The following is a 12,080-nucleotide window of genomic DNA, read 5'->3' on the forward strand; positions in this document are numbered from 1 at the left end:
TTCCTAATTGCGTTAAATGATCCTGTAGCATGCCATTTAAATATGTAATGGGCAGGAGTTTGGCATTTGATGGCAATAGATAATGAAATTCAATCTTTATTTTAGGCAAGGGTTTGTCTGGACAAATGCTCGCTCACTCCGCTGTTGCGTGGCGCCGTAGTGTGCATGAGCAATCGCTGCGCGTGCATTTGATTCGTTAACCCCTTAAGATATCAAGCTGGCGTACCTTAATTCACCTTATATTTTTGTAATGTGGTCTAATTTATTAATTTTTAGACAAAATTTTTGAGGACTGTTGTGAGCATTGCATTACTGAAGAGCCGTTTTAGCGGCATAAATTAATTGTGTAGGCAACACCGAGAAAGAAACTTGTGACGTCAGAGATTGTTCGTCGCCAGAGGAAGGAAAGATAACAGGAAACATAGTCCGTTGCTTTCCCGCAACAGGGCTGCGCTAAAGATATTCGGCGAAAGTCCGCAATGTTTTCGGACCGAATGGAAGTTTAGCTGACTTTGCGGCATCGAGAGCGAGCGCCAGTATTGCCTTCGAACTTGCTGGCTCCTTTCATCCAAGCCCCAGCGGAAGGTTACAAGGACGTTGTGTGACTCGGCTGCATTTTTCGAGGGTGGTGTAAAGGAAGACCCGTCGACTCCCTGTGAAATTTTTTCGTATTTTTGTTTTTAGCCCGTATTTCGGACTCTCCGGAGTACATTCAAGTTTTCAATTAGGTGAGTTTTGTGTGCTTTCCCGTCGCTCTTAACCCGTGCGCGCTGTGAGGGAGTGCGTGCTTTCGTGCTGCTGTTTTTCTTAAAAGCTGGGAAGGGAGAGGATAGGAAAAACGGCATCGTCGAGAGAGCCAGCGGCGAAGTGGGCTCTAGTACGTGTAAACGAGATTGCTCTAGGCCTAAGCGCGAATAGGCCTAGCCTTTCCCGACGTCGACGGTGACAGTTTATTTATCTCGTCGCTATCCGCGGATCCGCGTTGACTGACGGCTGGTCGCGGTGCTCGGTGTGTCCGGGCTCGCCATTGCTCACCAGAGCGCCCTGCGAGCGCCGCGTCGTTCCTGACAAGCTGCAAAATACGCCCACTCGCCTCAAGCAACCAACTAGTCGGCGCCCGGCCCTGAACAGGACCAGTGAACTTCGACCGAAGGGTTCCCTTTGCACAAGCGTGAGATCAATTTTTTGGTTTTCACTTTGTTTTCGTTGTTTTCTCACAATGGCGATGCCGTCCCCTGGCGTAGTTGTGCGCGTGTTGACGTGAATCAGAGCGTTCCGAGGAAAGAAGTCTTCGTTGCGACCAGCCGGCAGCGATTTAGTAGTCAGGTGGGGACCCCGTTGGAGTTGCGTGCTCTGAATCGTTGAGCGAAGCTGCGTCACAGGTCTGTTCCGAGCTAGCCTTGCGCCTTTAGCGAGGTCGGCACGTCAGGCTTCGCACTCGTCAGGCTCGGATCAAAGTACTCGCGCTATTGATCACCGTTTACGATACCTAACTTGGCGGTAGTCCTTTTACATCGCTTGTTGCTATCGGGTGCGCGTAGATATCGTGTAAATGCAGCAGTGTCCGCTGTGTCAAGACCTTGCAAACGAAAAATAAAAATAAAGACAGGAGTGTCGACGTCCCCTGTCTCTCGGCAAGGTTGTGATTCACGGCCGGCGGGCTGCGTTCAAGGGGCGTCTTGCGGACAAGTTACACGCTTTCTCAAAGGGGCGTTCACGCACAAGTTGTAAATTTCGCCTGATATTGCAGATGTATCCCGCAGCAATGTTCCCGACGTTTCGTTTCATATGTTTTGGGATATCATATCGGTGCCAATTTGAATGTCTGAACAGGATTGGTGCTTGGCTGATACCTGCCTCTCGCTCTGCGTTCCTAGCCTTCCGAGCAGTTGGGCAGTCCATCTTATTAGCTCCATTGTACGTATGCGTTTTTAAATGCTCGTAGCAAAGGGAGTAAACAGCAGTGTTTGCTAAAAGGATCCCAGCATTTCGACGCTGTTGGGCATCTGTTTTGTACTGCTAACCTCCGAAACAGGGGAGCTTCCTGAACGTATATGCACGAACGGGCCAGCACAGATCTATATATTGTACCTTTGTGTGCTCTTCAGAATGAAAGAAAGGGTTGGAAAATGCAGTACAACGCTGAGCTATATTAATAGCCATTATGAATGTAAAATAAAGCGAACTGATAACTCCAAGGAAAACGCAAGTAAGAGAATAAAAGAAATACTGCCAAAATAATGGGACAAAGGTTGAATTTGCAGTTTTCCTTGCCTTCATTACCTTTTAGGTTCTTACTTGATCATAATAAAACACTGTTGTTCCTTATGTTCTTCTCTCTTTTCTCAAACAGCAGTTATGTTCATTTTCACACATTTCTTTAGGTCCAGAGGTGTCCAGATTGGCTGAACTGGAAAGTCCAAGTCGTTTTTCATTCTGCATCCTAGCAACGCCTTGCGGCATTTAGTCTTCCTTCACTTGTCACACCTCTCTTCCTTGACTGAAAAACAGTTTCACACATGGTGCTGCCATTGTTTGCACAAAGCTGTTGACAACGAAGTTGTCAAGCACTTTATACATGGCAATGTGTTTTTTGCTGCAACTGGGAGCAACAAAAAATATCGGACCATTTGGTTCAGTGTGACGTGACTTGCACATAGTACACATAGGATTGACCTGCCGCGGTGGCTTAGTGGCTATGGTGTTGTGCTACTAAGCATAAGGTCATGGGATCGAATCCTGGCCATGGCGGCCATATTTTGATAGGCAGAATGCAAAAATGCCAGGATCCCGTGCATTGGGGGCATGTTAAAGATCTCGTGGTCAAAATTAATGCAGAGTCCCCCACTACAATGTGCCTCATAATCAAATTGTGTTACCTCAGAACGTAAAACCTCAGAAGAAACATGTAGGATTGAAAAGGTTAGAGTGCAGACGCCACAAGGAGCGGATGACTGCGGACAGCCATGATGTATCCACTTTAACTGTCCTGTGTTACCTGGCACTGTCTACAAGCTATTGTTACCAACCTCCTTTTGTTTTTGTGGCTGGGCCTGGCTTTATTTTTTGATAAAGAGCTTACTTTCAAAATTCGTGGGCTATAGTAACATTGTTAACTGTTAACTTCATATAGTGCACTGATTTTCATGGAAATCTGACTACTGCTGCATACTTTCTTGGCAGTCAACTTTATGCACCTTCAGGAATGTGCATGGTTAGTTTTCATTATGCAAATATTGCAGTTGTGCAGAGAGGAAAAGTCTTAATCACTTTTTAGTCTTTCATCAAAATGTTTGAAAAATCGTATGTTGAAAATATTGTAGTGACTCTTAAGCAAGTTGCCTATGCGGTTGGTGGTACTGCGAAGTTTCCACGCTTGTTTCCACTTTTACATTCTCACTTTCCAATTGAAAACCCAGCGTAGCTGCTGCATATTTGTGCCTCTTGGATATATTGGTTGGAACAAAGGCATGAAAGCAAATAACACTTGTTTACAAAATATTTGAAGTATTTCAATGAATCGTTTACTTTAGGGCATAAGAAGCCAACAAACACTGACACCAAGGACAACATAGGGGAAATTACTTGGGCTTAATAAATGAAATAAAGAAATGATAAATTAATGGAAATGAAAGTGGATGCAAAAACAACTTGCTGGAGGTGGGGAACGATCCCACAACCTTATAAACCTAATATAAAACCTTATAAAACTAATATATCGGGCCTCTTGGTTAACCCCCTTTCTTCTCGTTTATTACTTTGGGCAGCAATCTTAAAGGCTGCTGTTATGGTAGAAAAAATGTTAATTGAAAATGAGACCCACTTCAGTGGCCGACATTTTGCAGCTGAGCAGTGCAAGGTTATGGGCTAAGTTCTTGATTATGGCGGCTGCATTTTGATGGGGGTAGAATAACCAAAAGTAAGTAGTCAAAACTCCATTACGGCATCTATCGCAGCCTGTGTTGGTTTGGGACCCCATCGATCATTGCAGAATAACATTGTGGTATGTAGTTCTGCTGGAAATGTTAGGTTTAGTCCAGAAACAATAAGTTAAGGAATGAAGAGTGCTTAGCATTTGTCCAGGTATGCATATGTTCATTGTTTGTCGTAGTATTCAGCTTGGCTGTTTGTCCCTTTACGTGTTACAAGTGCTCGTCAGTTGCTGTCCAGTCTGACTTGTTGAACAAGGGGTTTCCACTGGAGCTAGCAATATCCCACTAGGAATCTATATTGCCAGTTGCAGGGGCTGAGCTTACTGTGTACTGCCAAGTGTTTATATGTTGGTCACGGGAGTGAGTCACACCTTCAGTCTGACTCTTGACAAACACATGGCAAGTTTGCTAAGACCCTTTCGCAATGACACTGCTCATCTCTTGCTTTGCTCTTCTCTTGGCTTGCTACAAAAATGTTGTAGTTAATACACATTTTCCTTCAGCAGACAGGTTTGTGCTCATTCAATCTTCTGTCGCCTTTCATGTTCTCACATCTGCTTTGTAGAGAAAACATCACTTATGAGTTCATACTTCCTGTAAATTACTTCTGTGTGCAAGATATCATACACAGTTGGAAATATTGTCTAATAGTTTTTTTTTATGCAGGAAGTATCTTTTAATGTTAGCCTCACACCATGTAACAGATTTCACATATTCTAAATAAACAGGTGTGCAGATGCAGAATGTTGTTCAACAGGCAATTGTTCAGATTAATAATGCATGCTTGCCATGAATACATGGCCTGGCATTACTATTGCTGCAGTTAATCCTCTGCAATATGTGAAAATTCAGTGTCTGTGTAGTAATTGATTATCCCAGACGAGTATTGCTTTTTGCCATTTCATTTAAAATGTTAAGCTGCTCACTGGTACAATTACGACAGTTCAATGCAAGGAAGCATTACCTATCTCTGCAAACACATTCTGGCACTTTACAGTCTAGGCTTTGTGTTGGCTTATGTCTGATGTACATGCCACATCGAGGAAATAGCTATTGTTTTGTGGGCCGTGCGAGTATGTCGGCTTTTCTCTTGCTTGTAGCTGTATAGCAAATCACACTACATTCTCAAATACATATTGGTTTGACTTTCTTGGTTATTGGAAGCAGCTCATGAATATGCCCGATTGCCTTGTGTGTGCAACTTCTGGCTGCACCTGTGCGCAGATTGAGTTGCTGTCAGTTGCTGCTTGTTGTGGGAGGCTCATTGATCCGCAGCCCTAGAGCAGCTGTCTGGGGAAACAAAAGTACATTCCACATTTCTGTTATCGCTCGGTGCGTCACATGTTTTAGGTTGGCTATGCTCGTACTACCGAGTTATGCTTTTCTGACCTTGTGTGTGTGTGTCTGCATGCACATGCGTATGTGTGTATGAGTGTGCTTCGCTCAGAAAATTTAACATGAATTAAGGTATTGCTCATAAGGAAGCACCCTTCCATAGCTCAAAACAGAACCTTTGCCATGTTTGGTGGTCCTTTACTGAAGAGAGAGAAAAGCCTATGCCTCGGCATTAATCAGTTTTAAGTACCATATATAGCTTGAGGGTCCACAATTTAGGAAAGTAGGTGGGCTTGACCAAACAAGCGTTAGCATGACAGTTGCTTTACAGTGAGGTTATTGATCTCAATTTAACTTTTGTGGTGGTGTGGGTATTGATTGCAGATATTGCATTGTAATTCTGCATGGTAGTGCATAATACTGCAGGCTTTTTTATTACTTTGTAGCTCCAATAACAAAAGTGGCATGCACTGTATGAGTTTCATGCACTGCAGTTGCATGCGTGCTTTTCTAGTGCTCAGCAGGGCTGCGATTTTTTGGTAAGGCATTCCACTAGGTTATATGCCACTTCTCTCATTCACCATTCATTGCAGGCTGATCCCATTGATAAAGCAGGCAGAGTGTTGCCCTGATTACTGTCCAAGCATAAAATGGAATAGCATTGGAAAAGGCATCGGTGCAAAATTGCAGCCTAGCATTGCATTGCAGTTAATCACATGTATTGGTTCCTTCTTCTGTCCTGTTGCTGGTATGTCAGGTTGGCTTTAATATAATCAGCATTGTTGTCTGGGCTATAGATGATAGTGCACTCCAGACCAGCTATGATGTGTACTGTAGTTGGCAAACATAACGTTGTCGAGCAAGAAGTACTTTTTTGCAAGCTAGTTGTTCATGCTGAAACAATCACCGTTAGGTGCAGAAAGGAGAGACACGATAGAAAACATTGCAGGCTACCAACTGTTTATTTTTGGGAGAACTAGCCAGCCAATATGAAGGCATGATACAGTTGTGCCACCTGGAGAGAGCCCAGAGTTTCTCCAAAAATGTTTCTTCATTGACGCATATCTTGTTTTCATAAGTGCACATAAACGTCATTTGGTACAAGCAACACACGTTTGCAACACTGATAAAACATTGCTTGCAACATGAAACAAAAATGCTGAAATGGGAAAATGCGGCACCTGTGATACATGACCCAGGTGTGGTTACAAAAAGCATAATTTTTCTTATACCAGAGACTAAAATTCTACAAAAAACATGATTCAAAAGAAAACAAAATTTAAGCACTAAGGCGTGTTCACAGCAAAACCTTGAGTGTGATCAGATCAAAGGGGGCCATGAAAGTAAGTTATCTCCTGCCAGTTAGTGAGACCGATGCTGTGCTTGCGCATTTGTCACCACTCTACTTTTAAAGAAGGCTTCGATGATTTCGAATTGTCTTATCCCAGGCTCTTGTCGCGACAGCTGTCGTTCCAAACTGTGGCACGCACCTACAGCTCCTGCAGTGGAAGTCAAGATGGTCACCTGTCTTGATATGTACCGTGAAGCTGTGCTCGTGTGTCCTATCATTATGCAACATCCCATTTGTTCTATGTGCAAATCTCCGCAGGACAAAGGGATCCGGTGCACAACCCCCAACACACAATTTGCAAAGATATTCACATGTGTTTTTGTACACTGCACCTTCTTTTCTTTGTTCATCATAGAACATGTTTGTCCCTACTTGAGAGGGGCCAAAAACTCTTGCATTCTCTCCACGTCTACTTGCATTCTTTTTGAGGTTCTGCGAAATTTTTTGTAGGTATGGTATTACCTGTACCGGCTTCTTCTCCTTGTCTTTTCCTTTGGTGTTGTGTTCCTTGTGTTTCCGCAGCAGGCTCTCACTTGTCACTAATTGTTGAGGGTATCCTGCTTCCATCAGCCGTTCAGTTTGTGGCCTGAAGCTTTCCTTCACCTGTTGTGGGCAAGATATTTCGAAGGCTGAAGAGCAAGTGATCAGCACAACACTCCGTTTGATGAGCTTGGAATGTGTGCTTTCCTACGGGAGCAAACCTTTCTTGCTTCTTGGATTATACTTCCAGCGAGCGCACTTCTCAGTGAATTGCAGCTTCAGATCCAGAAACTGTATTTGGTTATTCGTGGGCAGCTTGTGCATGAAATTTAAACCCCTAGAATGCTTTTTAAAGGCACCGAGAACCTCATTCACATCATTGTACAAGCTGCTGCCATGGTTTTTCTTGTCCACCACAATCAAATAATCGACATATTGAGCCGCTTTTTCATTCATTTGCTCAAAGTAATGTGAATGGTGGGAGGCAAAGTTACATGGGGGGCATAGTATAGATAAAAATGCAAATGTGGAATTTGTAGACGACAAAAATGTGTTGCAGAGAACACAAAAACAAATGAAGATCTAATGTCCATAGCAGAGAGGAACCTACACTTCCTTAAATAAATGTTTACTCGAGCATTTCATCATGCAATTGTCATTTAGAATGTGCAGGTACCATATATTTATGTGTAGACTGCTCATTCACTGGCATTTTCTCTGGTAAGTTTCAAATTTATAAATTGTCACGCAAGGAATCCGGCTGCACATTCAAAGAAATGTTTTTTCACTGTCTCGCCTAGTGTCCAGAGCTTGCAACACCGGATCCTAGCCATCCTTGAAGCACAGGCAAAGTGGCACATTGAATTCCCACACTTCCATCGGGCTGCATAACATAGTCACGCTATTGCCATCTTAGCATAACTGCCTCACAACCCAAAATACAGTGGTGGGAACTTCACGTAGAGATTAGGATGTTTCTTTTTAGTGCCATTTTGTGATGGGGGGGGGGGGGGACAGCCTGATTGATCAAATGGAGGGAGGCAATATGCTAAGACCTGTATGTGATCTGGGAGTGGCTATTGCAATTAAAAATAAGACCCTCAGGTCTGCACAGACTCTTAACAAACTGCAAGTCTTAACAAGTCACCTCTTCTTGCATTGGTACTATTGTGCCTTGACTTATTCTAAAACTTGTTACCTAAAAGCTGTAGCTAACGTAGAGGTGGTAACAGAAATGACAAGGTCTGGCTATAAGAGTACAGTCAACCACAAAAGTTTATGGAGTATGGGATATCAGAAAACATTCAATTTCCAAGCAGCTTGTAACAGTAGTTGATAAAACATCACAATGCTCACATATACTAGTAGAGGCTGTAAATGTGAATACTAGCCTGTGTTGTAAGGCTGCGTGGATATTCAGCTTTTTCTCAGATCTGGTGTTCCATAAAATTTTCTAGTTCAGCCATCTTGCATGTAGCATTGTTGACATCTAGTGAGTGGTGCATCACATCCAAGCAGTATGCACTTCCATGATCTTTGTTGTGGAGCCTTCGAGAAGGATAAGCTAGGCTCTAGTGCCACAACAGATATGTAGTGTTTTCACAGCTATCTCTAGCAATTTGTGTGGATTTTACGAGCTGTGCATGTCACTTTCCAAAATTGATCCTGTAAGATGCACCGCAGCAGCTAGCTATGTCAATTTGCGGGCGACATTACAAGCTTGGAGCACCTTTTCAGTAGAATGCTTGTCTTTCGTGCAGTGGACTTAATGAGTGTATGCACACTAGCAGAAAAATGTGCGCGGTAAGACGTGCATTGCAGGTGGCAAGACGCGTGCCGTGAAGGCTGCCACACGGCAGCTTTTTTGTGCTGCAGGACAGATCTGTCCTGGACCGATTTCTCACGGCTTTTCGCAGTGGCATGCCAGCTGTGAACGCTGGAGACCAATGAGAGCGGACCCTTCAGTGATGTGCGGGGGAGGCGGGAACTGGTTTCATGCGGACCCGCCCGACCGTTCGATTCATTTTCGTATGTGTAGTGTCAGCTGGAGTGTTCGTTTCGTATTATTGTCTGCTTGCGCCAGTTCACGCTAGCTCTTGTTTTGGTTTGCTTCATTTGGTCTCATTTGCACTTGTTTTGATTGTCATGGTTTGAAGGTATTTTTTACTCTTGAGTCAAAATCGAGACGTCCTGATATAAAGGTTTTTGGAGACAGTGCGCCATATCCAATTCTGTATGACAAGACGGACCCTGAATATGACGACATGGAGGCAACATCCTTTACCTCATTCTCTTTGTATTTTGAACGTGGCAATGCTGCGACAGAAGTGAGCGCATCAACATGATTATTATTAGTGGCAGTGGCATCATCTTCATAAGACATAACTTGCGTTGAGAACAAAGGATGAAGAATGAAAACACAGCACAGATCTGTCAGCAGATGAAGGAAAAAGCATGCGACATCTCGCAGCTACATGTGGAGTAAAAGAGGAGGCGGGATTTTCATGCTGTCGTGTGACTGCTGCAGCGGCTTGCCGCCAGTTTGTGTGGCCACTCTGCCGCAGCTGTATTGCCTGCAGCGGCACACTGTGCGTGTTTTTCTGCTAGGGTGCATGTGCCTTTAGGTACGAGCTCTGGCATGAGAGGGTCAGGTATGTACAGGTTACTTAGAAAAAAATGTGTGTTAAGGAGTATCAGGCCAAAAGCGTTGTTACTCCACTTTGAAAAGTACTTGAGTAGAATGCTAATTACTTGAGACTCGCATATTCTTAGGCAACAGTAATAAAACCCAGCCATACTAAAATGGCATACTTGCACTTGGACTTTTTCTGCCAAACTCAAATTGCACAGTGCCGCTTGCTGCTTTTCATGGACATATTCACTGAGAAACACCAGCAGAGGAAGTCTGAGCTAGTTTTGATGAATGCACAGAATTAATACTTGAAAGTTGCAACTGTTACAGAACTTATAAAATGCTTTGAAAGTAAGCTTCCAAAAAATTCGGAGCAGCCAATCTTGTTTCCCACAACTTTTGCATAATATGTCGACGTAAACTTCAATATCTTGCAATGAACATTAGAACTGTGGGTTTTGCAGATTATACTGCACAGCTAGACAGTCTTGTCATCCTCACCTCTTCTTTTTTCATTCCACTCTTGCTGTCTGATATTCTGGATTTATTCCAGAGCTACAGAATGATGCTGTCGTCGGCAAGCTTACTTTTATTTCGTCTTCATGTTCAATGAATCTTTCTCTCTGCTTTGATAGTTGAGAGCAGGGGCAGTCAGGTGTACCTATTTTCTAAAGTTTTATTGGCAAGTGCTGGCTTGGGATTTTTAAGTGGCAATGTATGCAACCGATTGGCGTTTGTACATCAAGCAAGAGTCGACACTAAGCAAGCCTTACTCTAGAGAATTCACACATTTTAGGTAGCTTTTGCTTCAAGCTCTGTCATAGGATGCAACTCCATGTGGGATTTATAGTGACTTCTGCTGTGGTTTGCTCTCCATAGTTCAAGAATGCATTAGGAATTTTAACATGAGCTACAGATTCTTTAAATTCGTGTTTAGCAACAACTTCAGTGCATGCTAATCTGTGTACTCGCGTTTGCAGGCTCCGATGGCAGGACGCGGGGCAGCGGCACAGAGGCCCAATGGGGCTCCGCAGGGCAAGATTTGCCAGTTTAAACTGGTGCTTTTAGGTGAGTCGGCAGTTGGAAAGTCAAGCCTGGTGCTGCGTTTTGTCAAAGGCCAGTTCCATGAATACCAGGAGTCCACCATTGGAGGTGAGCATCTCTGGCCATATGTGATGGTCATGGAATGTTAGTCTTCAACTGCAACAGCACTGTCAATTGGTTCTTTGACAGTTTTGTTGTGGCATTGAAGTACAGTGGCACAAATTTATGCATCTGTCAGCCATTTAAATAGACTTGAGATGATTTCAATGTAAAATGTCTTGCGCATTTATTGGTTTGTGTCTTTGTAACATTACGGTTCTTAAGTGAGCTTATGTGCATTTAGCAGAAGTATGGAACCGCTACGCTCAGAATAAAGGTTGTGGGAGTGCGAGCGCAAAATTATGCCAGAATGCCTACTATCATATAGTTGAGGTGGCTTTGTCATCAGCCAGAAAATGACAATCGCTCATGATGAGCCGAGGTTGCCAAGATCCTTTAAGGGTTTACAACAGGTTTGATATATTGATCCCAAAAGTGGTGCTGCTTTTGGAAGTTATTTAGTAAGACCAGTCACAGATTAGTGCAAGTCGCAGAAACCTTTATTGCCTGATTTTGGGTGTCATTGTAGCACCATGTGCCCAGGTTGTCTTTTCCTCACATCTTTTTTTTGCAACTGCTGCTTCAGAACACCTTATTAAGAGGGCTGTGCAGGTTGAAAATTAGTCTAGGTACTGTTTACAATTTCACGAAATCTGCACAACAGCAGCAGCTGAGAGCTGGGATATGTCTGGCAAATTTGAAGCACTTGCTTGGCTCACAAGTGAACACACACACTGCTGCTTATTCCACCCTTTTAGCAGCGGGCACTCTACATTACATTGTTGTTTTTGGCTTATGTTGACCTCATGAGTGTTCAGCACCTCCCTTTTCCGCTTATTGCTATGACCTCTAAACCGTGAAGGGTTTCTGAAATGTACCCAAAGATCCTAGATGGTGCCTATAGCATCATCATAACGCAACAATTTTATGCACTTCGTGCAAAGGATTTAATGTCTATCTACAGCATGCCATCGACGCACCAAGCATGACACAGCAACTTTTCTAGTGGAAGGTGATGTAATGATAAAAATGACACCATCAATAAACTGAGCAGTTTTGGTAACCATGGCCTGCTGACTTGAGCTATATAATACCATTGCACTGCTGCTGTTATTGGGGGTGCTGCAGTTATTTGTCATAAGGGTGAAACGTGGCATCCATAGCCACAAAAGTTTGAGTTGAGGGTAACTCTTGTTTGTATTTTTTA

The 12,080-nt window shown here is 43.4% G+C and overlaps 1 protein-coding gene across 2 annotated transcripts in view; it reads left to right on the forward strand.

Annotated features, from left to right (window-relative positions):
• The first annotated feature begins 379 nt into the window (after positions 1-379).
• Rab5 (RAS oncogene family member Rab5) overlaps positions 380-12,080 on the forward strand; it is a 41,895-nt gene continuing 30,194 nt past the window's right edge. Inside the window, exons 1-2 of one of the 2 annotated variants that reach the window (XM_075679922.1) lie at positions 380-728; positions 10,711-10,882. In XM_075679922.1, coding sequence (XP_075536037.1) covers positions 10,717-10,882 — 166 coding nt within the window. In that variant the 5' untranslated portion in view covers positions 380-728; positions 10,711-10,716. The other variant, XM_075679923.1, reaches the window with a different exon arrangement.

The sequence above is a fragment of the Dermacentor variabilis genome, chromosome 2 (assembly GCF_050947875.1).
Source record: "Dermacentor variabilis isolate Ectoservices chromosome 2, ASM5094787v1, whole genome shotgun sequence".
Taxonomy (NCBI): Eukaryota; Metazoa; Arthropoda; class Arachnida; order Ixodida; family Ixodidae; genus Dermacentor; species Dermacentor variabilis.